A 25365-nucleotide genomic window follows, 5' to 3' on the forward strand; every position below is an offset into this window, starting at 1 on the left:
GGAGAGCGAGTCTGACGATCAGTCCTGAGGATGGTTCCGAGGATAGGTTCTTGCGTCTGTCGTTTCGTTGAGACCGACATGGCCTTCCTTACTTTGTCAATCACTTTCCATCCGGCATCTACCGGCTATGCATCTTTTCCACGTGGGCCGGGCAGATCCGGTCCGGTCCGAGAATGTTTGATTTTTGTTGTTTTGGCCCCAAGTCCTCCTCTAGTCGTTTGAGCCGAACGACAGACGGACAGAGTTCTTTGATCTGAAGTGGGGAGCGAGTGACCTGACCGAAAACCACAGCCGCTGTTACTTGAACTCTTCCTGTTCTCACCATTCGACCATCACGATACGATAAAAGTAACTTTCGTTCACATCCTTATTCACGATGAACACTCTCAGACCGACATTGCGAGCTATACGATGCCCATCAAAACTGAGACTGAGCACGAGCTCCAGTTACTGCATGTCAGGCCAGGCGGGGAGGGTCTCGCCAGCGGCCAGACGACAGTCCTCCAGTAGAGCTGCGAGCAATGGGAGGAGCCATCGAGGTAGATTGCTCCAGTTGAGCGGTGCGGTAAGTGAGATCAAATTCGTCTTCGGCTTGGATGGGCGTTTCTCGGAATCGACCAGCCTCTTGCTACAAGTCTGGTGGTGTTCCCAGAGAAGGTCGGTTGCAAGAGCAACATGTGCTGATATAGTGTCCTTGATGAATCCAGGCCGCAGCGTCCCTCGCCATCGCATACCACCTCACCTTGCCACTACTCCTTGAAGAAGCGCTGGACGCCCCTTCTCCTTCTCCCGATCAAGCGGTGGGCAGAGCTTTGATACCGTATAGCGAAGTCAATAAGCATGATAAGCCAGAAGATTGCTGGGTGGTCATTGATGGGAAAGTGTATGATTTGACCGAGGTGGGTAGGTAGACTGTACTTCAACAATACTCTGTTTCTCCTCTGCTTCAACCTATATCATGCCATACCCTCTCTGGACTTGGCCGCATACCATTTATAACGACTGGCTTGACTGAACCATGCCACCCCTCTGACGATCTAGTTTGATCTGACCTCCTCTTTCCTGCAGTTCGCCTCGTCCCATCCTGGCGGTTCAGCACCTATCCACCGGGTCGCAGGTCGCGATGCTACCCAAATATTCATGCCCATCCATCCTCCCGGAACTATCGAGAATGGCCTAGATCCAGACGCCCTCAGAGGTCTCGTAGATCCGGCGACCCTGCCCCAGGTCGTCAGTAAGGCTACAAGTGGGGAGAAGGAGGAAAGGAAGATTGAGCTGGGGGAGATTATAGGATTGCCGGATTTTGATGTGAGTCTTTGGAAAGGGTTTCGGCAGGTAACGGCGCGATCTGGAGCTGAAGCTAGAGGTCCCATTCTCGTCATTGCAAGGCAGCCGCAAAGATAAATCTCACGAGCAAAGCTTGGGCGTATATGTCTTCAGGTGCCACCGATCAATATAGTAAGTGACAAGTCAGGTAATCATGACCTATGACATATCTCGACCCATCCACTCATGCAGTACCAGTACTGAAAGCATTCCCGTCCCAGCCCTTGACTTGAATCGAAGCGCCTTCAATTCGATTCTCTTCCGGCCTCGTATTCTCGTAGACGTCGACGAGGTGGACACTCGGACAACAATGTTGGGTCAGGAGAATTCCCTACCGGTGAGCATGATTCGACTCTCGTTGGAGCGAGCTACTGACCCTGAGGCTAGATCTTCATCTCGCCGGCTGGTATGGCCAAGTTGGCTCATCCTGAAGGGGAGTGTCTGTTGGCGAAGGGTGCCGGACAATGTGGTATCATACAGATGGTGAGCTGCTTGTGCAATTAGCATCTACAGTCGAGACTTCATCGAAAGCCCATGCCTGTACATTTCGTCTAGCCAAAGGCTTATACTCCATGCGCCGCTCCGGTAGATATCCACAAACGCTTCTGCCCCTTTACCTGATATCATCAATTCGCGCACTTCCCCTTCCCAACCCTTCTTCATGCAACTATACGTCGATCGCAATCGACCCAAATCCGAAGCACTCATATCCAAAATCAACTCCCTCGGACTCAAAGCCATCTTCGTGACCGTCGACGCTGCCGCACCCGGAAAAAGAGAAGCGGACGAACGATCTCGTGCCGAAGTTGAAGTGGCCTCAGGCATCTCCGGAGGGAAAATCAGCTCGGATACCAAAGGCGGTGGGATAGGTAGGAGCGTGGGAGGTTTCATTGATCCGAAACTGAGTTGGGGGGATGTGGAGTGGTTGAGAAGACATACGGATTTGCCGATAGGATTGAAGGGCGTTCAGACGGTTGAGGACGCCTTGAAAGCGGTGGAAATGGGCGTGGATGCGATTTATCTTTCGAATCATGGGTGAGTGCGTGCTTCAATAGAGACAGCACACATTGCGTCCATGCTCAGTCCCCTGCATTGGACGAGACTGATGTGCAGTAAGGAGTGTCCGATGAGCGTCGATCAGAGCTGACTCAAACTGTGGTCACAGTGGTCGCGCACTTGACGGATCTCCACCTGCTATATACACCCTGCTGGAGATCAACAAGATGTGTCCTGAAATCCTCACCAAATGTGAGGTATACATCGATGGGGGGTGCAGAAGAGGAACAGATGTTATCAAGGTATGTGTAACCCGAGCCCTGGCTGCAGTCATCCTTATATCCTATCTGTCGTTGTTCTCGAGGCAGAAAAGTCGGGCAATCCGTCAATTAGCTGACGCGTTCTGTTCTCGTCCGAATCCGATCATAGGCTCTATGTCTCGGCGCGAAGGGTGTAGGAATGGGGAGACCGTTTTTGTATTCCCTCACCTATGGAGAAGAAGGCGTAGTCCACGCTATAGAGAGTAAGTCCCGAACTTCCTTCGTACCAACAATCTTGATACAGAACACGGATGGTGAAGGGTCAACGAGGTCTCAGCTGATCCCGATGCGGTAGTCATGCGGGATGAGATCCAGACGACTTTGAGATTATTGGGTGTGACCAAGCTAGACCAACTGGGTCCCCATCTGGTAAGTGGCAAGTGTGGTAATCCAGTCATGTCTCGAGAGAGTATCATCTCGACTAATGGCATCTTCCTCCTCCCTCTCTCCGCATAGCTCAACACACGTGCTTTGAATCGGCTGGTCTTTGATGAACCGGTTTGGGGACCTAGTGAGCGGCCGTTACGATGATACACTCATGGCATGCACTGTGTCCCATTCCGGTCTGTCATACTCCTCGCCAGTGTGGAATGGTACAGAGATAGATTGTCATTCAGCTAGAAGACAGTGCTACGATAATCTATTGACACAATCACTTACAACCGTCCGTTCGATCCAATCCCTGATGTAAGTGACTCGTATGTGCGGTGGTCGTTGTCCGCCTTTCCTCTCATCTTTGCTCAACTCTTCCCAGCACTTACTACGTAATTTGCCCAAGCCCTCACTATTCCTCTTCCGTCCTCGCGACTGGGGAATCTGCTCACGTCCCTGAATACACATCAACGTTGCCGATCAGCTCCGCATTTGCTGCGTTTGTGACTACGACTTTTACACTGAATGAGAATTTAGATGGGATGCTCACCGACAAATGATCAATCCATGACTATTAAATTCCCAGGGGAACCAACTGATCAATCTCTCCAGGTGAGGGATTGCCTCATTCAGATTCGTGATCATGACTCTCTGTATCGGTGTCAGGAGAGGTTGGCCAGCAGCAGATGCGGACTCTATCATCAATGGAGTGGAGGTGCCATATTGGTCTTCTTCGGCAATTTGTGGGGACATCGGGTCTTCCAGCTGGTCGTAAGTCTTGTCGCGACCAGAGTCCAGCTCAAAAGTCCGTTCCCTCGCATTGGGAATGACTCCGTTCGAAGTCTCGTCAACAAGGTTTACCGAAGAAGTAAGAAGCGGTTGACGTTCAACTGCATCGAGGTGTGATCGAGTCCTTCTTCGACTGAAAACCGAGGATTCGACTCAGCACTGATTCGATAGGAAGAGGAAAAGAAAAAGGTAGTAATAGACTCACGAGTGATAGTCGTGTACTGCAAACATTGTCGCGCTACAACCACAGGGGAATTCAGTCAAATGGGCATTACTGTACGCAGATTGCTCATACTGACACGTATAAGAGGAATATCGGTATCAGAATCGGGAACAGTAGCCACAATGTCTATTCCGTGACACAAATAGTCATCAGTCCCTTGCCCTTCGTTAGTCTCGTTGGAAGCAACTGACATAATTGAAAGGGTATCTCAGGGGTAATACGAACAATGGCGGTACAGGCGGCCTCGTGCGACCGATGACCGATCTGGTAGGCTGGTACATTGTCGTGGAAACAGTAACTGTCACTTCTTCGCCATCTGCATCGATATCGGCCGAGTGGTCCACAGGCAGAGATTCAGGATCTGGGATGGGTACAGGGAGGTACGATTTGACGATGTGATTGTCATCGCTTTCGAGGATGAGGTTGGAAGGATCGGCGAAGGGGTCTGTGGAAGATATGGCGGCAGTCGGATAAGGGACTGTCAAGTCGTGGCAACTGAGCGCAAGTGAAGATCTCTTGTTAGTCTCTGCTCACTGACATCGGGCTCATTTTTGCAAAAGCGATGAGACATTGAGAGTACGGCAAGAGAAGCACGCTTACCCGTTGACCACCAACATGATCTTCGGGAACAGCTTCAAGGCTTTGACGAAAACATGATCTGAAACGTGTGATCAGCTATATGGACACTCCCGTAGGAGCGCGCTTGCCTGGCTCGGCCATGAACTCCAATAGACTTCTTCCTCCCCATTCGGGTTCTTTATCTTGACAGAAGATCTGTCTTCCCGTCCGACTAAATAGCACCCGACCAAGCCTGGTGATGATGGCGTTTGACCGAGTAGCTAAATCGTTGAGGTACAATCAACAAGAGCGCTCGATCGAAGAGAGATCCCGTTCCTTTGCAAACTCGGTGGGTAGGAGAGCATACCGTATCTGAGTACCCCAAGATGCTACGAACGGATCACAACAAGATCAGCTTTTGGCAGACACGCCGTTTTGACGGTGGTTGTCGACTCACCGGCGTAGCGGCGGTGGAGAAGGACACAGGTCGATGTCTCGAGAAGAATGACGGCTGTCTCGCATGGAGTAGACCTATCAGGTACCTTGCGTACACTGAGGAACAACGGGTCGGACATCGATCTCATAGATAAGGGGTTAGTACTCACGGCCGCCCATGGAGTAACCCATCTTCACCAGAATTCAGGCGTCGTCAGCACATCGTTGTGGTGGGATGTTTATAAGGAAGCAGAGGTCAAGACTCACCACACTGAAACCAGTCACGTCCTTTCCGACGTCTTGCAATCGTTCTATCTCTTTGTCCACCTAGGAGGTCTAGGTAAGCACGATGATCAGTCGAGTCTGACCACTCCGTCTCTCAATGCAGCAACGTTGCACCTCAGCTTGTTGCTTCGCGCCTTCTGCCATTCGCTCTTTTTCAAGCAATTCACCGAAAGCGAATAAAGGATAACGGCCATTCCCAGTCCACCCACCTCTTCAGCGATTCTATGAGCACAAACATCTATCCCATCCCACGTTCTTGACCCCTTGATACTCTGAGCCAGATAAACTACCGTCTCCCCCCCGCCTTCTCCTTCCTCTCTTCCGCCTTCTTCTTCCCCTCCTTGATATCGTCGTCTATCTCTCCCATGGACATGTGACAAAGTACTCGATGGTGCGCCACGTTTCCGATTACCTGCTTCAGCACCTTGTTCGACCTCTCCTCCCGCTCGCATGAGCTCCTCTTCCACCACGCTGAGGTTGAGTGTGGAGCCATATAAGCCGTGTATGACAATGATGAGATGGACCGATCGCATTGTCTCTCTTTCGTACTCACTGTCTCGCTCACAACGCTGATGAGACGATGAACAAGGACAAGAGAGAAGAATGTCAAATCGATGAAGATGTTGGGGGAAAGAGGTGATGAACCCTTGTACCGTATGATTCACTCACTGTAACTCACTCATTCACTCGCACTCTCGTTCAGGGAGTGATGATGATCGACCTCCACTTCAGTTTGATCCAAAATAGAATTGGCTATCTCACAGACACACACGCGATGATCCACACAGTCTAATGGCATAGAGCATTGGAGTGCATCACATCGCTTGGTCTACGCAAACAGCATTGCTCTCGACAACAAGGTTACATGGCATGAGACACCGCTACGAATGATAGATATCCACAGACTATGATGGAATCATAATGACAAAACGTTTTTTTCTTCTGTTCCTGATTATTTCTGACATGTTTTGTTTGTGTTTTAAGGCCATGAGCTGACTTCTCGACAGACATCTGCCTCCCTATTCCTGGTGATACATGAGACGGATGCTACCATGCAACTCAGAGAGAGTTCATAGAGAGTGGAGGGGGAAAAAGTCGAGGCCGATGACAGCGATAGTCGGGGTCTCGAAGAGGGAACCCCATATATAGATGGCTATTTTGGCGGATTTATATTCGCACTGACACAGTAGAGGATCGCAAAAACTGATGGATCGCATAGTAATGACAACAATGGAAGGTGACCGAAACGTGGAGGAGAAAGGTAGTATCGAAACTAGGCTTCTTTTCGGAATTCTAGAGGCGAGGATCAGCTCATGGATCAGGGTGTTGAATGGCGTGGTCGCCGTGGTCAGACCTAGAGGTTATGACTTACCGACCAATACCGAGTAGATCTGGTTGAACGCCATATAAATCTCCTCTCGAACTTTTGCTCCTGTGAGAACGATTTTGCCAGAGACGAAGATGAGGAGGACGACTTTCGGCTTCATCATACGATAGATGAGACCAGGGAACAACTGCGCATTCTAATTCAGCAGATGTCAAACAGACGAGGACCTTTGACCTTTGAGTTATCCCCGGGTGTGAAGAACGACACTCACCTCTGGCTCATAACTGCTGAAAGCGCCGTGACTGAACGCCAATCCTTCCAATCTAATCGGGAATTTGACATCACAACTGCCCACGATGTTTTGGATTTTGAACTCTGCGAATTTGGCATCGAAACCGAGTTTCTGGATGATTCGAGCGTATTTACGAGAGGCAAGTCGTGAATCGTCCTCGGATTTGGCACCGGTGACGACCATCTTGCCCGAAGCGAAGATGAGCGCTGTGGTTTTGGGATCTCGAATACGCATGACGACGGCAGCGAAACGCTGAAGGATACCCATAACATTAGCAACTGTAGACAAACGAGATCCGCTGGTAGAATTGGTTATCTGACACCTCCCTCTCTGTCGCAAGTACAGGGAGACGAGACGCAGCACAGTGGACCATGAAATAGCTGTAGAATTTATAAAAGGAGGGGAAGGCCGCAAACTCACCTTCGGGTTATATTCGGCATTTCGAGCATGAAGCGCGATAGTCTTCAAATCCAGTCGGCATTCCAAGTTGACAGTCGCGACAATATTTCTGCGAGAGCAGAGATAATGGGAATGATTGCGCTCAGCAATTGTTCCAGACGATCTGTTCTTTGCCATCCAGCGGGCACGACACCATACAACGTCTCAACATCAAGCAGGCAAGTAGCCACACCCTCCAGTTTCGCTGGCGAAACTCGTCTTCTTCCCCCTTTCAGTCATCGGCTTCCAACCAACGATACATCCCGCAATACTTGCTACACACACAAACACACACGATCCCCTCAACAACCGCAAAAGGGATGATTGACACCCACTGTAAAGTCGGGACCAGACCCTGCACCGCCGTTATCTCCGGAACACTCGCCACCACCTTCTGCGCAGGTCGCTTCAACACCTCCCCTTCTCCTGCTAGCGTATCTTCCTCTCGGGGTGGTTGGGCGTTGGATGGACCGGCTTTAGAAGGGAGAGCGAGGCCTGACATCTTCTAACAATGAGTGTCGGGTGAGGGAGAGACTGGGTGGCGAGTGTGGGAAAGAGAAGGATAGGAGGTTTTAGTGGTCGTGTATACGCGTGTGGTCGTCGCTCAGTCGTGAGAGTTGATGTCGCTCGGTCGGATGCGAGTTGATGGCGCCAGAGAGCCGCAGTGGACGATAGTGGCAGACGGATGATGAGAGTACGATGAATGATGAAGATGAGAAGAAAGGTGCATGTATGAGTATGGTAATGTTTTCAGAGCGAGGACGGGGAAGAAGACGGCTTGTTGCCCAACTTCCCCCCTGTTTATATACCTTTTCAGAGTTCCGGTAAATTCCCTTTGTGGCACTTCCATTCATCCCATCACTCTCAATCGCAACATCAACTTGCGTTAAGTTAGTATCTTAGTAATGATTGTGCGTCTGAAAGCGTTGCGCCTGATTGCGCTGACGAACGCCGATACATGCGATGAAGACAAATAGGTATCTCTGATGGCGAGCCGATCTTTCAAGACGGGTCAGACTGGCATAAGGCTTTCCCATATCAATCTTCCTCAATACTGCGCATCATTACTACATCCCTCAAGTCGTCTTCTTCACACTTTCTCTACAATTCCAGATCAGCGTTGACTACATCGGCATAGAAGGAGACAGTGAATACATACCGCCACATACTTGACATGGAGGTGCTCTTGGAATCTCCTGTGGGAACAAGAAGAAGCGCACATTCTGCCTGACTCGATCGATATCTTCGACTCCGCGAATTAGTTCCGAACTCTCATCACAGACCATAGTCTCCAGCCGTTTCCGCTCTAGGCGTGTCTCAGACCCTTTTGTACCTCCCAAGTGAGGGGGACGCCATCTATCAAAGATCGAGAGCAGACCGCGCGGGGCAGGCACATTGCTCTCCGAGGTCTTTCCCACTCTTTGGGGCCCATACTCTTGATGATCGGCCGGTAGGATAGTCTGACACGGTATTTCGCAGTATCTGAAAGACTGTTATAAGGCCCGCAGGAGTGATTAATGACCGTCTCAACTTATCGGCATCATCACCAACTCATGATCGATGTCTCCGTGATCAGGAAGCCTTGACAGGCAAAGTTGCTTGGGAGCGGTGTGTTCGGCCAGCAGATCTGTGACTGGTCCTGGTAAACCGTGGTTGGAGTGGGGATACACGCCACAATCGATAGAGATACCTTCGACATTCGGGAAAAGAGATTGACCACTACATTTGTTGACAATCGAGAGCAAACGAGAATAGTCTTCCCATTCGTAACTTAAGTTATGGATGATCGCAAAAAGGCTCTTGCACTCCTGACGTCCCTTGCTATGAAGATCCGTGTCAGCAGACGAGATTGACTCGTAATATTGTGAGCGATCGTTCGTCCGAATCAGGATAACGGACGGAGGAACGTTCATGGAAATCCCCGAATACACTACCAGACCTTGGTTGATATTGATTCTACTGATATAAGTTATAGGTTGGGAAAGGAGAAGAGAATCTCGTACAGCTATCGTCTCTCGCAACCAATTACCATAAAATTACTTTCACGACCGCTGGAGTCAGGTGTAAGTCTTGATAAAGGATCGGTGTCGCGATGGTATCAAAGCTTTCGAGCATCGTTGAACGTTTGCCAGCGTACCCAGAGCTTGGTCTTCTCGTAAGTTAGAGTGGTGAGGATATGGTGGAATATCGAAGTGGGAAGATATTTCCGGGCCGTGAAGGTCAGGTATAGGGTGCTGTAGGTGTATTCGTCGTTGCTCACCTGTCGCAGATCATGGTCAGCGGATAACAGAATCCAAGACAGGAACTTGAGAACCTGCCTTAAGTGCCTTAAGTGATATCAGTTTCGAAAGATGTCGAATGATAAGACAGATGGAGTGTGCGGTATTTTGGAGAGGCTAGGAAAGCAGAAAGTGAGGAGAGAGAGGGAGAGACAGAAAGGAAGAAGAGGAGGGGGAAAGGAGATGGTGTGAAGTGGTTCTGGAGGAACGGTCTGCGCACATTCACTTGTCTGTAAAGGGTGTCTCTTTCGTTGTCAATGTCCCGCTGACGGTATAACCATAACCGGGTTATTTTGGCTACGGTTCGATAGCATGCGATTACGGAGTAAGACCATGAGGCAGACCGTGATTAGACATAATACTCATTTGGGCCCTCAAAGCATGTTGGTCGCGATGTCGACACGTACGAACAAAGAGGACAGGTTGAAACAGTGCTGCTCGAGTCAGCGCTACGGAAGTTTCAGTTGTACTGTTTACGTAATTTCGCAGAAAGTTGCATGCTCGGCGTCGATGTTGACTCCGGGGTTAGAGTCCTTTCTAACAGAACTAACGCATGACCTTCCTCCGCTTTATTGGCGTTGCGGCTTGATATGAGGGTAGATCTGCATACCCACGACTTGTCAGTTATCGGAAATACCCAATCAAACCAAAGAGGGAACGACTGGCCTTTCCGGGATTCATCAGATTTGAAGGATCCACTAAGTACACACTAATCAGCGCATTGCTTCAAACCGACGAGACGAGGTCACTCACACGTTCTCTTGACAGTCTCCATCAAGTTTACAGTACCTTCACCCAACTCCGTAGGCAAATAATCGATCTTGCCCACACCCACTCCGTGTTCTCCCGTACAAGTACCTTCCAATCGGATAGCTCGCTCTACCATGTCGTGAACAGCGTGTTCGACGACAGCAAGTTCTTCATCATTGCTGAACAGAGCGAGAGAGTGGACGTTGCCGTCTCCCACATGTCTGCAAAATTGACAGATTAGCCAATCGTTTAGAGTCCCAGTCCGGGTGAACACAGGACATTCCAGATAGCCCAGCTTACCCGAAATGGCATGCTGTGATGCCTCGCTTCTCAAAGTCTTCAGTGGTTTCTCTCACGAGAGTAGGAAGCTTTGAAATGGGTACACTATCAGGAGGTGAATCAGCTACTGATTCCGGTGACGAAGAGAAAGGAAACAGCGAGAGCCACGGACAATCGGTAGCATAGAGGCCTTGGAGAAAACTCACCAGACATCGGTGGTCCACACCCGTGCGCCGTCTCTCAGACCCAATACACTCCAGAGCGCCGCCTTCCTCCCTTGCCACAAATCTTGAGCCTCCTTGTCCGACTTGGAGAACTCGAAATTTTTGCCTCCATGCTTCTTGATAACCTTTTGAACGTTCTTGGCGACTTCCGTCATAGCTTCATCGGAACTGAGAACAAGGTCAGCTACAAGAGATAAGCAGGATTGTGGACTAATCAGGCAGGTGTATGGAAGGCCTGGGTAGTGTATGTAACACTTACCCCTGGAACTTGAAGAATAGGGAGTCGACAGGTTTGTACTGTCTACCAGCCAGTCCACCTTGGTTGATAGCATGCATAGTTCTTCCATCGAGGTACTCGACGCATTGTACCGGGAATCCCGCGTTGACCCTAGGTACATGTGATCATCAGTGATTGTCTGACGTTCCCGCGTGTGCGATCAAGCAACAGTGGAATGGAGAGGGGATCCTTGACTTACACTTCGGTAGCAGCTCTCACAGCTTCTTCAACGCCATCGAACGAGACCACAGCGACCTTTGTCGGCAGCAACGGTGCGAGTCGCAATGTCGCCTCGGTGACGATACCCAAAGTCCCCTCAGCGCCAATGAACAGTTTTGTAGCGTCCCAACCCGCTGATGATTTCCGTGCTCGAGATCGAGTCTTGATGACTTCGCCAGAGGGCAAGACGACCGTCTTGGAAGACATCAGATACAGTCGAATCCACTAATTTCACGCGTAATACAGACTCACCAAGTTCAAGAACCATTCAGCCTTGGCTGTCCCATATCTGACCGCGTTGGTCCCAGAACAACCGGTTCCGACCATCCCACCAATGGTAGCTCCGGGACCAGGATCTAACGGGAAGAATAACGGTACTCCCTTCGAAGCGAGATGCGCGTTCAGATCTTCCCATTTGACCCCTGGCTGGACTGTCACGTCGCCATCCGCTTCCGAGATTCGAAGGATCTTATCCATGGCCGAGATGTCGAGTGAGATACCGCCGAAAGGCTGTAGGGGCGAGATCAACGATCAGCTCTGTTTCTTGGCTCCTGAAAAACTAAAAGAGAGCGTTTGTATGTAGAGAGGGTGGCAATCATGAACGGGGGCAGTAGGAGCACTTACACTGCTAAAGTGACCCTCGAGAGATGTACCTCCCGAGAAGGGTGTGATGGGAACCTTCCACTTCTTTGCGATCCTGACGACCTCCTGAACCTCTTCCGTACTCTCCACCCAAACCACGACCGTCGGTTTCTTCGCATCATGATAACTCCAATCGCTTATCCCATGCGATTCCAGATCCGCGTCATCCGTACTGATCTTATCCCCCTTGCCCTTCGCCTCCCAGCTTGTCCTCAGATCAGAGATGGCAGACGTGTAATCCGAATGTGAACCGTATTTCGGTTGATGTGCTTTCTGATGTGCGATGGCCGTTGACGATTCGACGAGAGAAGCAGGTGGAGGAAGGGAAGAATAGGTGCCGATCAGATATCCTGCTCCGGTGAAGAGTGCTAAGGAAAGGGCGTAGAACGCGGTGGAAGCGACTGTAGGTGGTGGCGGACGTGGAGTAGCGGTGGAATTCAATCGCACAGCTCGAGAGACACTCCTGACGGCGAGTGTGGGTCGAGATCCGATCGATCGGCGTACAACGGACAGCGGTCGACCAGAGAATGACATGGTGAGCTGAAGAGACGGACTCGGTGCGGTTGACCAGTGGATGTACAAGGTCTGAGTCAACGTCTCCCCGCAATTTTAGATGCTAGCGCTTGACAGTGTTTTGAGGAATGCGGATGACAGTGCCGCTCGCTGTGTTCGAAGCAATCACGCAATCACAATCATCTGATGGGGCACCATGCTCGATACTCGAACACTCGGCCGTGGCTTACCGGTCATCACCGGGAAAGAGATCTGCCGAGAACGCGGAGGGAACGATATAGACCGTGAAGCGAGATTATCGCTTATAAAGACTTAAGTCCGATGCTTTTGCTTCCGCCGCCATAGCTGATTCCCTTTGCGGCGTTTCGGTGATTCATTTATCACGGTGCTTTTCTTCCCACTTGCAAGGACCATCTCGCTGCTAGGTCTCCTGCGCACGCATCGTACGGTCGCTCTACGGTGGTAGTTGCACCTAGGGCAACGGACTGTGGTTGGCAGCAGCGTTGGAAGTTATTCAAGTATCACCCAAGTTTTGACTGATACCTCCTCCTCAACCTTCAAGTCATAACCACCACCAAAAGGGCTCTTTCTTCAAAGTGAGCTTTGCATCTGCTCGGCATCATCTATCCAACATACATCTACATTCCACCTTGCCCTTTCTCCTTATTCAGTAACTGACAGCAGGAACTTTCAATCATCACAGATGGGTGCCTACAAGTATCTCACCGAGCTCTACACCAAGAAGCAATCGGATGTCCTCCAGTTCGTCTCCCGAGTCCGATGCTGGGAGTACCGACAACTCGCCGTCATCCACCGAGCTTCCAGACCCTCTCGACCCGACAAGGCTCGACGATTGGGATACAAGGCCAAGCAGGGTTATTTGATCTACCGAGTCAGAGTCAGGAGGGGAAACAGGAAGAGGCCCGCCCCCAAGGGTGCCACCTACGGTAAACCCGTCAGGCAGGGTATCAACCACCTCAAGTTCCAGAGGGGCTTGAGGGCTACCGCCGAGGAGCGAGTCGGCAAGAGGTGCGGAAACTTGAGAGTGTGAGTTTGGGTGTAAATCTTCGGGGTTGTTGAGAGGAATGGAAACAAGGCACGGAAAGAAGCAAGGAAGCAAGGACATATTGGACGGAGAGAAGGATTCTTGGAGGCTTCAAACGACCGCACGAACAAGATGGGCGCTACTCGTGCGCGTGCGGGAAGAAGGGTCTTGGGGAACCGCGGTTGCAGTGACGGAGTGTCGTAATGGTGCTGATTGTCTTCTACTTCAGTCTCAACTCTTACTGGGTCAACCAGGACGGTGTCTACAAGTACTACGAGGTCATTCTCGTCGAGTGCGTATACTTTATCATGCTCTTTCCCTTATAAGAAGAGTATGACTGACTTGTAACGTCTCCGCATGTAGCCCCTCTCACAAGGCTATTCGACGTGATGCCCGAATCAACTGGATCGCCAACCCCGTCCACAAGCACCGAGAGGCTCGAGGTCTCACCGCCGAGGGCAAGAAGAACCGAGGTCTCGGCAAGGGCTCCAGGCACAACCACCAGCCCGGACGATCTACCTGGAGGAAGCACAACACGTGAGTTCAACCTGCCTTCTATGTCAGGTCGTTGAGCAAAATGCTGATCGTTGTATGTCTGTCTGTTCCCTATAGTCTCTCTCTCCGACGATACCGATAAACAACTCGTCAAGACCTGTCGGATGGTGCTCATGGCTGTTACGATGGGGTTGCGAGGGTTTACGGTTTGGATTGGAAGGGTGGAGTTCTTGGTCTGAGAGGAAGAGGATGGGGGTTGTTTTACGTTTCGCATGAGATGGGATGCATTTCCGTCCTGTACAGAGGATTTATGTGTTTGGGGAGTTATTTGCACGATGTGTCACCCTTACTGCTCTCTGGAACCAAACACCTGGGAAGTGAAGGGTGTGCATGAGCAGTGAACGGGTTCAGTGTGTAAGATGATCCAGCCATTCTGCGAGTGCACCCCGCCTCATAGTGGCAGAAGATTTTGATCATCGTTGCATTGGCTTTTGCTCAGTCGCTCAATGGCGATTGTCAGCATGGAGGAGGCCGTCGTCGTCATGACGAAGGGTATGACCTATGACTGATGTATGTGTAAATCATGCGTCCAGGCATTCTTGGTATGGGGAGAGCACGACCGCGCAGATTCAGGGAAAAAGGGGTTATAGGCTCCGATGCTATCGGTGATAAGACAAACACCGACCATCTCGTCCAGTAATACAAGATTCCACAGACTGCCACACTCGTCAACTTTCCCCGTATGCCGCGGCAACTTGACACCTGTTCTGCACCATACACGACTCGCTCGGCACCAGACCAGCTCGTACGCAGACTCTCACACTCTCTGGCGCCGCTCGCTCACCCAGTTGGTCCACTGCTCACTCACTGTCCGACCTTTTGACGATATCAAGACTTGTCACAGCTGAAATCCTGCTTCAACCTTCAAATCTGCCTCTCGTTTCACCTCTACCTTTACCCCTCAAAAAACCGACGAGATGCCCCCCAAGTTCGACCCCAGTGAGGTTAAGGTGGGTTTCACGACTTTTACAGCTTTGCCAGAGGAGGTGTAAGGAGGTCATGCAGGGTGTCAAGGAACGATTGGTCGACGGACCGATTATGGAGAAGGGAATGGAGGGAGGCAGTAACAGTGGAGAATATACAAGCCATGATCTCCGAGTGAAGGACAGGATGCTGATCTACCATGCCCTTTCACCAACCTCTCGCTGTCGGTCACAATCTACTCGACCTACGTCTCATATCACATTTGTGTCCTGTCCCCTGCTCCTCGAATAATCAAACTACAATCTACGATCGCCCTCACCCACACAGATCATCTACCTCCGAGCAACCGGTGGTGAGGTCGGTGCTTCTTCCGCTTTGGCTCCCAAGATCGGTCCTCTTGGTTTGGTAAGTCGACTTTCTAGTTTGTCGGTGTGAGAAATTGGAAGGAACCTGGCGTGGGGGTGCGGACGAAGCTGTTGAATGAAGAGGATGCAGAAGGATAGGATGTCGCATGTTGTGGAAGGAGTCTTGGAGGGACAAGTGAATGTCTGGGTCGGGGGTCGTGCGGACTGGAAGGTTTTCGCAGAAGGCAAGCAGATGGGCGGCAGGCGGCCATTGTTCGACAGTGAGGGGAAGGCGATGAAGCATTCGGGACTTCCCACTGTGGAGGAAGAGATCATTGAATTCACATCGTCGACGATCGCTTACCTCTTCACTTTGTTTCACAGTCCCCCAAGAAGGTCGGAGAAGATATTGCAAAGGCTACTGGTGACTGGAAGGGTCTCCGAGTGACTGTCCAATTGACCATCCAAAACAGGTTAGTGCGATAATCAATTCTCCTCTGGCTTGGTTGTCTGTCCACCAGCTCTCGTTACTCCCATTGGCAGGGGCACGCAGTGCTACGACATTGCTGGCTGGAAGAGGCTGTGTCACTGGAGAGGCAGACAAGCAACCAGCCAGCCAAATCGAGAAGAATGATACACGACATATGCTGATGATCTTCCCTTCGATCAGACAAGCCGCCGTCTCCGTCGTTCCCTCCGCCTCTTCCCTTGTCATCAAGGCTCTCAAGGAGCCCCCAAGGGACAGGAAGAAGGAGAAGAACATCAAGCACTCTGGTAACGTCCCTCTCGACCAAATCTACGACGTGAGTGGTGTTTCTGGAATAGTTCCATTGTCATTCATCCATGTGGGACCGTGGAGAAGAAGGCCTGTCCTCGTTGCGTGTACACCCGCTTGCGTCCGGAGACTACCCAATCTCACACTCACAAACCTCCCTATTTGTACAATTATCGTCCAGACTCGCGCCCGTCCCATTCTGCACCTCGCTCGTTGTACAGTCTCGCTGACGATCCTTTCCTCACTACAGATCGCACGAAAGATGGCCCACAAGTCATTCGCTAAGAACCTTTCCGGTGGTGTCCGAGAAATCCTCGGTACCGCCCATTCTGTCGGATGTACCGTTGACGGCAAGAACCCCCACGACATCATCGTTGCTATTCAGGAAGGAGAGCTCATCGTCCCTGACGAGTAGACGACGGGATAGTAGTGTATATTATGGGGTTTTTGGGTGGGGGAAGCGGAGCGAAGTAGATGGATGTGGGGGAGATGCATCAGCTTCATCACAGACTAATGGAATTGTTGCACAGAATGAGCAGCAGAGTTGCTAATTCAGCGTGCGTGTCGGTCGTTAGGGTGCACGATTGTAACTTTAGGGACACATTCAGACTGTAGCATGCTGCGAACGACCGTGGCAGCAGCATGGAAGTGAAAATCAACTCGTTGCAAAGTCATATTCTTCCCACATCTGCAGATATTCGAACTGTCCACTCCAAAGCCACTTCAAACACACTGAGCTACCTTCGCAATAGGCTTCACAATGCTTATGCGTTGCGTTGAAAATGAGTCTGGTATCGATGCCGAGGGCCACTCGTGCTGCTCGATGTCAGTATGTACTGTAAGTTACCGATGGATAGAACTCCAGGTGTCGTCTACCGGGCAGGATGACGGGATGTCATCGTAAGGATCGATATGCACGGTCAGCGATGTATCTCGATTCTTGGCTGTGGATGCTTATGAGCATAGGTACTTTGCGGTATGGGCTGATAAGAATTATTGAGGGAAGTGTGGACAAGTAGGATTAGTTGTATCGAAGTCACTTCACACGTCGAGTACAAGGAGACGTTGTGGCTCGGTCTAGTGCAAAAGGTCATAGATTCCTCGCTCAAAGAGTCCTTTGGATAGCGGACAAACCTTGAATCTTTGGAGTGCTCAGTATACTGTATCTATGGGCCAATCAGACCAAAAGATCGCGACCAAAGGATTGTCAGGGATCAAGGAAGAGATCGACGTCAAATCATCACTCATCAACAACTCGCTCGTCTTATTCAGATGCCCGCTCCTGTGGCGGTGACCTTTGATCTAGTCTGATGCCCCTACCCCCATCTCAAGTTCATCTCTTCCTGATCACGCTCGTGCTATATCTCCTATCTAACTGGCTATCAGCGCTATTGGATGATGGGTTAAGGAGGGCTGGTATGCAGAACAAATCTTGTGCAAGCAACCCTCGTCACGTTGTATGGTCTGCGGACAGGTCACTGTAGGTTACTGACCCGATGAGACGATCGCTTGTTGGGATAGCTGGGCGTATGAAGAACTTGTCATTGTAAGTCGAGCGAACGAACTCTGACTCGAACAGAATGTCTCTGTCTATATTGGGTTCCAACAAGCAGTCTCCGTAATTCTGCAAGATGGTGTTGTCTGTTTTTGAACGTACTGAGTCTGAGTGGATGATTCAACCTGTCGACTGGGTGAGCTGATGGCAGGTGATGGAACATTGTTGGCCGCTCGCAGGTCATGGTCAGCCCCACTCCCAGGGTCTCGATCTCCAGATCAACTGATTGAAAGAAGCGATTGACAAACACCAGTTTTGCTATGGAGTTCAGCCGCTTACTCTGCGAATAGTGGGCGGACGTCAGGGCCAGGACCTAGTGCTCAACACTAAGAACACAATATGACACAAAGCGATATCGGCACCAATGATGTTTCCTGTCGTTTGGTCTTCGAGCTCACAACAACTGGATTAAGTCACCTCGTCTTCCATCGGACAATGTCTGTTCTGAGGGTGGACTTTACGGTGAAAGTATCCTCGCGACGTGGCGTTGGCAGCCCGGTCAGTGTTATTTCGATTATTTGACTACTCGTCAAGTGATACATGTCTGTTACATCGCCGTAACTTATATAACGCCATCAAAGCGAGATTGATGAGTGGCAGATTGTGTGGCGGAGGAATACAGCTGGGAAGCTGTGAACTGGTGTCTCCTGATCTGGGACAACAATGCCATGTGCGCATCGCAAGCATGTCTGCTACCAACATCTCGGCATTCAGCAGTATATCGTTCAAGTATGAGTGATTGTAGAACTGGATGACAAGAGCTTGATTCCATACAGTATAGGATCAAGGAATGGTGAATAACCCCTCTCCAGGTTTTCGGACTTAGACGGTACATGTTCGGAATCATTCCCGACCATCCATCCAATCATCCATCCATTCAATGCGTTTGTACGGGCAATCCGCGCGTCCAACTTGAGTGAGTGCCATGAGATACTGTAGCTGTTACTTGCACCTCATTCAGCTCATCAATCAACCATAGCATCATTCTGCGTCACAACAGCATCAACTACACCACTGGAGTGAGATATCATCGCACGGATATACTTCGCTCGGTACAGAAATCCATCGATTGCTAGACCACACATTCTCAGGACGAGCTCGCATATCACACCAAAATCTTCAAACACTATCTTGTCACTCGTCATACCTCATTCGACAGTCATTCTTCACCCTCTGTCGAGCAAGCAAACACGCATCGAAACGCAAAGATCATGTGAGTGTGTGATTCGCAACGTACCGAAAGCGATACCGGCGCTGCAGCTGATCCATCTCGTATAATGTTTGGTAGTTGGTAATCTTTCGCATTGCTCAAATAGTTGATTGGCTACAATCAAATCGTGGGCTGGTTAGCGATTCATGTCATCATGTCAGTAATCCTCTCGCAAATTCTTCCCTCATAATCCTGCTCCAGATCATCGCCTTACGGAATACTCTGAACCTCTCTAGTCTATCACGCATTCACGACTTCAATATGAACAAACAAAATCAAGAACAGGATCTTCATTCCACGTCCTCGCCCTCATCTTCATCCACGATGTTGCCTCCTCCCACTGACCCATCGTCCTCTTCCTCCTCCTCCTCCTCCTCCTCTTCCTCATCTTCTATACCGCTGTCCTCCAACTCTCCACATTACACACTCCTGTTTCATCCACCGCATGTTGATCATTCCATCCCCTTACATCCACTCGAACCGACTCCCTCACCTGCTGCGCCATTGTCCCTCCGCGAACCACCCGGACCCGACATCTTACCAGCGCATAAACCGTCTTTGGCGGATTTCCGAGCCTCAGAGGGTCCTGCCGTTCGGGCATCAAAACTCAAAGCGTTATGGAACACACTTCCATCTTCATTACCCGAGATCTCGGAGGGCGAAGATGGTCAGAGTCCGACGAAACGGATGCAGCTTCCCGGTCAGGGGACCTTGACGGCGTTGAGCCCCGAGAGAGCAGAGAGATTGAGGAGACTGTACGACGAGGAGCTGGTAAAGAGAATAAGTGAGAAAAGACCAGAGGCACGGTTGTGGGGTGGAGCAGATGACGAAGAACCGGAACATAAAGGATTGAAGGGGAAGGGTATCGCTTGGCATGATTTCAGGTGAGTGTTGATTTCTTATGGGAACCTCAGGCGATTCCACAATGTGTAGCTTGTATATCACTGTTCCCACCGCTGTGATGCTGTTAGACGATTTGTTCGCCACACCTGTATCGATTCATCACCTATATCATAAGCACTCGTCGTTTCACCCTGTTCCTTCTGCTGACCCTGCGTTTCACTCAGACGCTTCTTATGGGACAAAGAGCGAGAGTTATGGGATATTTTCCAGGACATCGACAAGAATGCGGACGGCCGACTAGACGCAGTCGAAATGAGAGCAGCACTCTCTCGATCAGGTGTGGATATCACGCCAGCAACCGTGTCAGATCTCGTCCATTTCCTGCAGACTCATTCGGCATCAGCGGGAGGTGATCCGAAATCAACACCGCAGGCCGGTCCAGGAGCGAAAGATCCAGAGGACATGTATATCACTTTTGCAGAGTTCAGAGATTTCTTGATCATGTTACCGAGAAAAGCGACACCTTTCGAGATCTATAAATGTGAGTTGGCGCTTTACTGTTTCTGTGCAAGATATCGAGTCACCAGGAAGTAAGGGGAGTTTGAGCAAATAGGTTATGACGTTGGAACGGCACGTTGTTGGACAAAAACACACCGCTAATGCTCATCCGCTTCTCAGTTTATCAAGTAAGGAAACGCTTTAGTGACGGACGTGGTGCAGCCCGAGTAGATAAGGAAGGCGATCTCAATGTCTCCTTTCCTAAAGCGCCAAACGGTCCATCACAATCGACCGCAGCTGGGTTCTTCCATCCACCAAAACACGAGGACGGAGACGAGGACTTTGCCGATACGGTCGAAGACGATGACGACGAGGTAGAGGTTGTACAGGAAGACAGACATGAGGCTTGGAGGTTCTTGATTGCTGGTGGATGGGCAGGTGCAGGTGGGTGACATCCCGTTCTATTGCTGTCTATCCGTAACATCACTCTGTTCACATGGCATAACTGACGAGCCTTGCTTTCAGTCTCGCGGACCGTCACTGCCCCATTCGACAGACTAAAGATATATCTGATCACAACTCATGACTTCGCTGTATTCAACAAGGATGCACACCTGAATCACCCCTTTCGAGCGGGTATCAGGGCCGTGACAAACCTCTGGGGAGCCGTGCAACAAATATACGGACAGGGTGGAGGTCTGAGGGCGTTCTGGGTCGGAAATGGTCTGAATGTGACCAAGATTCTGCCGGTAAGTATCAGCGAACCACAGCTCCTTGCCCATTAGTACCGTGATATAGCAGTACACTGATGCCTTGCTGGATTTTCAGGAATCTGCTATCAAATTCTTCTCGTACGAACAGTCGAAAAAGTTCCTCGCAACATATTGGGACAAGGTCTCTGATCCATCTGAAATATCATCATCGTCTCGATTCATCGCTGGCGGTGTCGGAGGAATAACGTCACAGTTCTCGATTTATGGGTTAGAAACGCTGAAGACAAGAATACAATCGGAAATTGGACCAGCGCAAGGTTGGAGGGCTGTCAGAGCCACAGCGCGGGATATGTGGAAGACTGGTGGAATCAGAGCATACTACAGAGGATTGACTGTGAGTGATCCTGTCTGCCGTCTGCCTCGAGAAAGGATATGAAAACCAAAAGGGATACGGGGACAGCAGCGAAGGGACGTCATTGATGAGGGTGATGGCTGACAGCATTGCCTGTAGCTTGGCCTAGTCGGTGTTTTCCCTTACAGTGCCATCGACATGGGAACCTATGAAACCCTGAAGACGGCATACTGCAGATCAACAGGTAAAGACGAGCCGGAAGTCTTTGCGGTACTCTCGTTCGGTGCATTGTCAGGTTCCATCGGTGCGGCGAGTGTCTATCGTGAGTGTGATATGCTGCTGAGTCTCCCAATTGAGTACCGCACACTGACACCATCCGTCCTTCGCAGCTGTCAACCTTCTCCGAACCCGATTACAAGCCTCTGGATCATCTGGCCATCCTCAGAAATACACCGGCTTCGTAGATGTCGCTCAGCAAACGCTCAGAAACGAAGGATGGAGAGGTCTGTATAAAGGACTATTACCTTCCATCTTGAAGGTTGGACCGGCTGTTGGAGTCAGTTGGATCGTTTACGAGGACGCGAAGAGGAGGCTGGGTGTGTGAGCGTGATCACCGTATCGAAGTGGATTGTGGATTCAAGAAGGAAAGAAAGAAAGAGGCCGCAAGACACACATGAAACGAGGTGGAGATACCTCGAGGTTGAATCTGTTCAGGACAAGGGCATTCAATGACAAGGAGGAGGTAGTAAGCTGTAGATCAAAAGAGTGTATATCATCGATTCATCTCTCAAGCTATCGAGACATCAGAAGAAGGCGTGGTGGGGTTCGGTTGGGAGTCGCTGGTAGAGAAGTCGCGGTCAATAATATTCAACAATCGCAAAGCAAATTTATTGGTATATTTGGCATAGACATTGCATGGTATGGAAAGATGAAATGACACGAACATGAGTGCTGAACCCCGCCAGATATGTTGCGTGGAACCTGCTCCACTCTCCGTTCAGTACGAGTGAGGATACTACGCTTTCACCATGACAGACGTTGTCGTTGTTGCTGTCGATGCCGGCCCGGCTACGCCTACGCGACCTTTTTTCCTGGCCAATAATTCCTCTCTCAACTCCCTTTGTCTTCTCTCCGACTCCGTCTCTGCCTCTATCATCTTCAATCTCATCAATCGTCTCCTCACTTCCTTCCTCCTCTCTTCCGTGTCCATCTTCTTCAAAACGATATCCATCCCTCCGAACCCTTCCACTTCCTCTTGTGCCTCTCTCTTCGCTCTCGCTTCCAATAGCCTTCGTCTCAGTTCCTGGGCCTTGGATTCAGCTACGTTCCGTCGGAATTGCGCACGTTCCGTCTCCAGCTTCAATCGCAATTTCAGTCGGGCTCGGACGATCGCTCGGACACCTGTCGCAGTCCGAGAGGACGTCGGGTCGGACATTGAGTGTGGTAGAGGTGGGGGTTGAAGGGACTTCAGAGTTGGCAGAATCGGGATGGAAGGCGAGATTGGGGAAAGATTGGTAATTGGACTGGAAGCGGGAACTGGCGCAGATGACGTGGATGCAGCTGACGGACCAGCCGAAGAGACAACCTTCCCATTGCCGATAGCTACCGCCTGAGCCGCCTTCGCTCTGGCCAATCGTTCAAGCAGAGTTTGCCTCGCTGTCGTCGGAGGTGCAGTCTCAATAATCCTCGCTGCCCCTTTTATTGTCAGCCCCGCTCCGTGTCCATTCTCCGGCGCAACCAGCTGTTGGTCGACCTCGACCTCACTCTCTTCCTCAAACACCTCATCCGCCTCTAGCCGATGTGGCTTCGCAGGCGGTGACGGCAGCAATTCGACTCTCTTCGCCTTGCCCCATTCCCGAATTGGTTTCTGCATTTTCCCGTGGGGATCCTGCTCCGAAGCCCTCCTTGCTTCCTTCCTGTTTGATCTATCTTCCTCTCTTCGATGTTCTTCATCGAGCCACGCCGCATAATCTGGATCTAACCAGGTGTCGTGCTCTTCCCATCGTTTAGCGTCGGGCGAAACTGAAGGGACAAAAGTGTCTCGGCGTGACCATTTTCGACCTCGTTTCGGAGGAGAGCGAGATCTTGAGCTGCCGGAGGATGAGGATTGAGGACTCGGCGATCTTGAGATTGATTCCGCTCGACGTGATGGGACTGGCGCGAGAGATCGCGATCGTGCTGGTCGAGCGCTCGGTATGGGATCGTACTGTCGAGTGGATACCCCAGTCAGCTTCATATTCGTACTTTGGACGACAAAAAAGAGCTGGCGGAAATAAACACCCACCTGAGCGATCTCATCCCACTTCCTCAACTCCCTGAAAGGACTTCGTAGGAAAGAATAGAGCTCATGAGAGAAGTGTTCCGCCCCGCTCGGGTATGTTTCCTCGTCCACATCCAGAAAATCAGCTAAAAGACGTATTGCAGGCTCGGATCGTATATCAATGGCTTTGAGAAGGGAAAGAATGTACGTGGTTAGAAACTCTACGTCAATCAAGGGAGACCACACTCTGAGCTCTCGACGGAGAAAGGTGGTAGCGCGTTGCGTCAAAATAGGATCGTCGGCGATCTGACGCGGGGTAGGATTTGGTTTGAAGCCGGAGATCGGGTTAGAACCGATGTGCTGGGAGGGGAGCTATGTCAGCAATCCGAGTTGCCACCCCTTTGACGGGCAGGCATGGAATGAACAGGTGTTGCGAAGCTATTTCAAGGCTCACTTACCTTGACATAAAGGTCGTGCTTGTAGATCTCCTTCCGTCTTTCGATCTGGAGATCCAACTCGTCCGGCTCAACCTTTTCCTGCTCACCCCATACATTGCGTTGTCTTGGTTCGGGAAGCATCACTCTGGACGGACCAGGTAATGATACCGTAGGAAGGGTTCGCGAGGGCAGCGGGGGAAGGTAGAACTATGCGTGAAAAGCACGGCGTGAGCATCCATTCCTACGTCTGCTTGGCGAGTACGCGAACGGGTGGAGGATTGCTTACCTTTGTCGGTGTCGTAGCGTCAAGATCGTGCAAGAGGAACGGAGCCATATCCGCGGAACACAGAGGACACCTTCGGCTCTGATTTGCCCAAACACCGATGCATTCAAACTGCAGCTGCTGTCAGCGTGGGCCGATCATGATGATTACAAGCCAGCAGGCTGAAATACGACTCACGCAGAACTCGTGTCCACATACGCCGACGATTGTCCTGTCTCTCAACGCCATCAGACAGATGACACATCGCTCCTTGTTTGCGTCATCCTCATCACCACTGCTACCTCCCGTCAGTCTCCTAGAAGGAAGGGGAAAGGTAATCGGTTCATCAGGATGTGTCCTGACTTCCTCTTCCCAGTCCATCTTCTTCCGCGTGGAGGCCAGTCGAGAAGGTTGACTCTGCGAGGCGTGATCTGGTGGTAGTGGTCGCCATGATCGTGGAGGAGAAGCTACAACCGCATGTTCGAGGATGAAGCCCTCTGCTTCATCCACTGACAAAGGTGAGAGACCGGTCAGCTGACTGAAGAAGCGCAGGTGACGCTTCTAGGGATGCGAAGACTCACTGTAGATGGACTGATCCACTGCCGCCTTACGCGGCATCTTGAGTCGTTATGATCGCGAGTGGTTCCTCAAGAGCTAGCTGAAACGGACAGAACCAAAGCGTTGACAGTCAAGCATCGTCTCAATGTGCTGTTCGAAGACAGGTTCGACCTCCACCTCGGAACATTTACGTAACATGGCGTGCGCGCGTCAAGTCGCAAAGTGGCACTTTCACAGTTCCTACGGTGCTATCGTGGCACATTGCTCCTCCTCAACTCCTCAAGCTCAAAAAGTGCTCCAATCGCTTCGTATCGTTGCGCTTCCACACATGTCAGGATCATCTCCTGGGTCCAGATGAGAGCAAAAAGAGAGGAGTACGCAGGACTCGAACCTGCGAGCCCTAAGGCACGAGTGAACAACGTGTTTATCAATTCTAAACTCGCCGAATAACCACTATCGCAGCACTCCGAAAGCTTGATGTTGTTGTGGA

The 25365-nt window shown here is 50.8% G+C and overlaps 8 protein-coding genes across 8 annotated transcripts; 4 read left to right on the forward strand and 4 right to left on the reverse strand.

Moving 5' to 3' along the window:
• Window positions 1-376: 376 nt before the first annotated feature.
• IAR55_002035 (uncharacterized protein) lies at window positions 377-3173 on the forward strand (the record flags this gene model as incomplete). The annotated part of the gene is made up of 11 exons (XM_066945152.1): window positions 377-565; window positions 708-899; window positions 1069-1308; window positions 1389-1458; window positions 1548-1663; window positions 1714-1809; window positions 1916-2361; window positions 2492-2624; window positions 2752-2845; window positions 2938-3011; window positions 3099-3173. 11 exons carry the CDS (start codon window positions 377-379, stop codon window positions 3171-3173), a joined length of 1725 nt encoding a protein of 574 aa, XP_066803841.1.
• A 209-nt stretch (window positions 3174-3382) lies between these two features.
• IAR55_002036 (uncharacterized protein) lies at window positions 3383-5837 on the reverse strand (the record flags this gene model as incomplete). Its single annotated transcript, XM_066945153.1, has 12 exons — window positions 3383-3470; window positions 3565-3936; window positions 4009-4041; window positions 4103-4152; window positions 4218-4521; window positions 4627-4684; window positions 4734-4865; window positions 4952-4973; window positions 5042-5136; window positions 5190-5211; window positions 5287-5346; window positions 5514-5837. The coding sequence occupies 12 exons, from the start codon at window positions 5835-5837 to the stop codon at window positions 3383-3385; spliced, it is 1560 nt and encodes a 519-aa protein (XP_066803842.1).
• Window positions 5838-6577: 740 nt separating this feature from the next.
• Window positions 6578-7863, reverse strand: IAR55_002037 (TATA-box-binding protein; the record flags this gene model as incomplete). Its single annotated transcript, XM_066945154.1, has 5 exons — window positions 6578-6597; window positions 6677-6818; window positions 6903-7175; window positions 7344-7431; window positions 7697-7863. 5 exons carry the CDS (start codon window positions 7861-7863, stop codon window positions 6578-6580), a joined length of 690 nt encoding a protein of 229 aa, XP_066803843.1.
• A 2346-nt stretch (window positions 7864-10209) lies between these two features.
• On the reverse strand, window positions 10210-12565 carry IAR55_002038 (uncharacterized protein; the record flags this gene model as incomplete). The annotated part of the gene is made up of 9 exons (XM_066945155.1): window positions 10210-10242; window positions 10307-10338; window positions 10394-10611; window positions 10691-10774; window positions 10876-11061; window positions 11153-11281; window positions 11370-11584; window positions 11642-11899; window positions 12014-12565. The coding sequence occupies 9 exons, from the start codon at window positions 12563-12565 to the stop codon at window positions 10210-10212; spliced, it is 1707 nt and encodes a 568-aa protein (XP_066803844.1).
• A 682-nt stretch (window positions 12566-13247) lies between these two features.
• On the forward strand, window positions 13248-14226 carry IAR55_002039 (60S ribosomal protein eL15; the record flags this gene model as incomplete). Its single annotated transcript, XM_066945156.1, has 4 exons — window positions 13248-13591; window positions 13819-13881; window positions 13953-14126; window positions 14202-14226. The coding sequence occupies 4 exons, from the start codon at window positions 13248-13250 to the stop codon at window positions 14224-14226; spliced, it is 606 nt and encodes a 201-aa protein (XP_066803845.1).
• An 835-nt stretch (window positions 14227-15061) lies between these two features.
• Window positions 15062-16602, forward strand: IAR55_002040 (60S ribosomal protein uL11; the record flags this gene model as incomplete). Its single annotated transcript, XM_066945157.1, has 5 exons — window positions 15062-15094; window positions 15396-15473; window positions 15797-15885; window positions 16083-16215; window positions 16438-16602. The coding sequence occupies 5 exons, from the start codon at window positions 15062-15064 to the stop codon at window positions 16600-16602; spliced, it is 498 nt and encodes a 165-aa protein (XP_066803846.1).
• Window positions 16603-19276: 2674 nt separating this feature from the next.
• IAR55_002041 (uncharacterized protein) lies at window positions 19277-21962 on the forward strand (the record flags this gene model as incomplete). The annotated part of the gene is made up of 7 exons (XM_066945158.1): window positions 19277-19836; window positions 20020-20336; window positions 20474-20737; window positions 20819-21042; window positions 21122-21400; window positions 21518-21680; window positions 21748-21962. The coding sequence occupies 7 exons, from the start codon at window positions 19277-19279 to the stop codon at window positions 21960-21962; spliced, it is 2022 nt and encodes a 673-aa protein (XP_066803847.1).
• Window positions 21963-22373: 411 nt separating this feature from the next.
• IAR55_002042 (uncharacterized protein) lies at window positions 22374-24935 on the reverse strand (the record flags this gene model as incomplete). Its single annotated transcript, XM_066945159.1, has 6 exons — window positions 22374-23564; window positions 23643-23978; window positions 24077-24262; window positions 24342-24449; window positions 24516-24826; window positions 24899-24935. 6 exons carry the CDS (start codon window positions 24933-24935, stop codon window positions 22374-22376), a joined length of 2169 nt encoding a protein of 722 aa, XP_066803848.1.
• Window positions 24936-25365: the final 430 nt, after the last annotated feature.

This window comes from Kwoniella newhampshirensis, chromosome 4 (assembly GCF_039105145.1).
Source record: "Kwoniella newhampshirensis strain CBS 13917 chromosome 4, whole genome shotgun sequence".
Taxonomy (NCBI): Eukaryota; Fungi; Basidiomycota; class Tremellomycetes; order Tremellales; family Cryptococcaceae; genus Kwoniella; species Kwoniella newhampshirensis.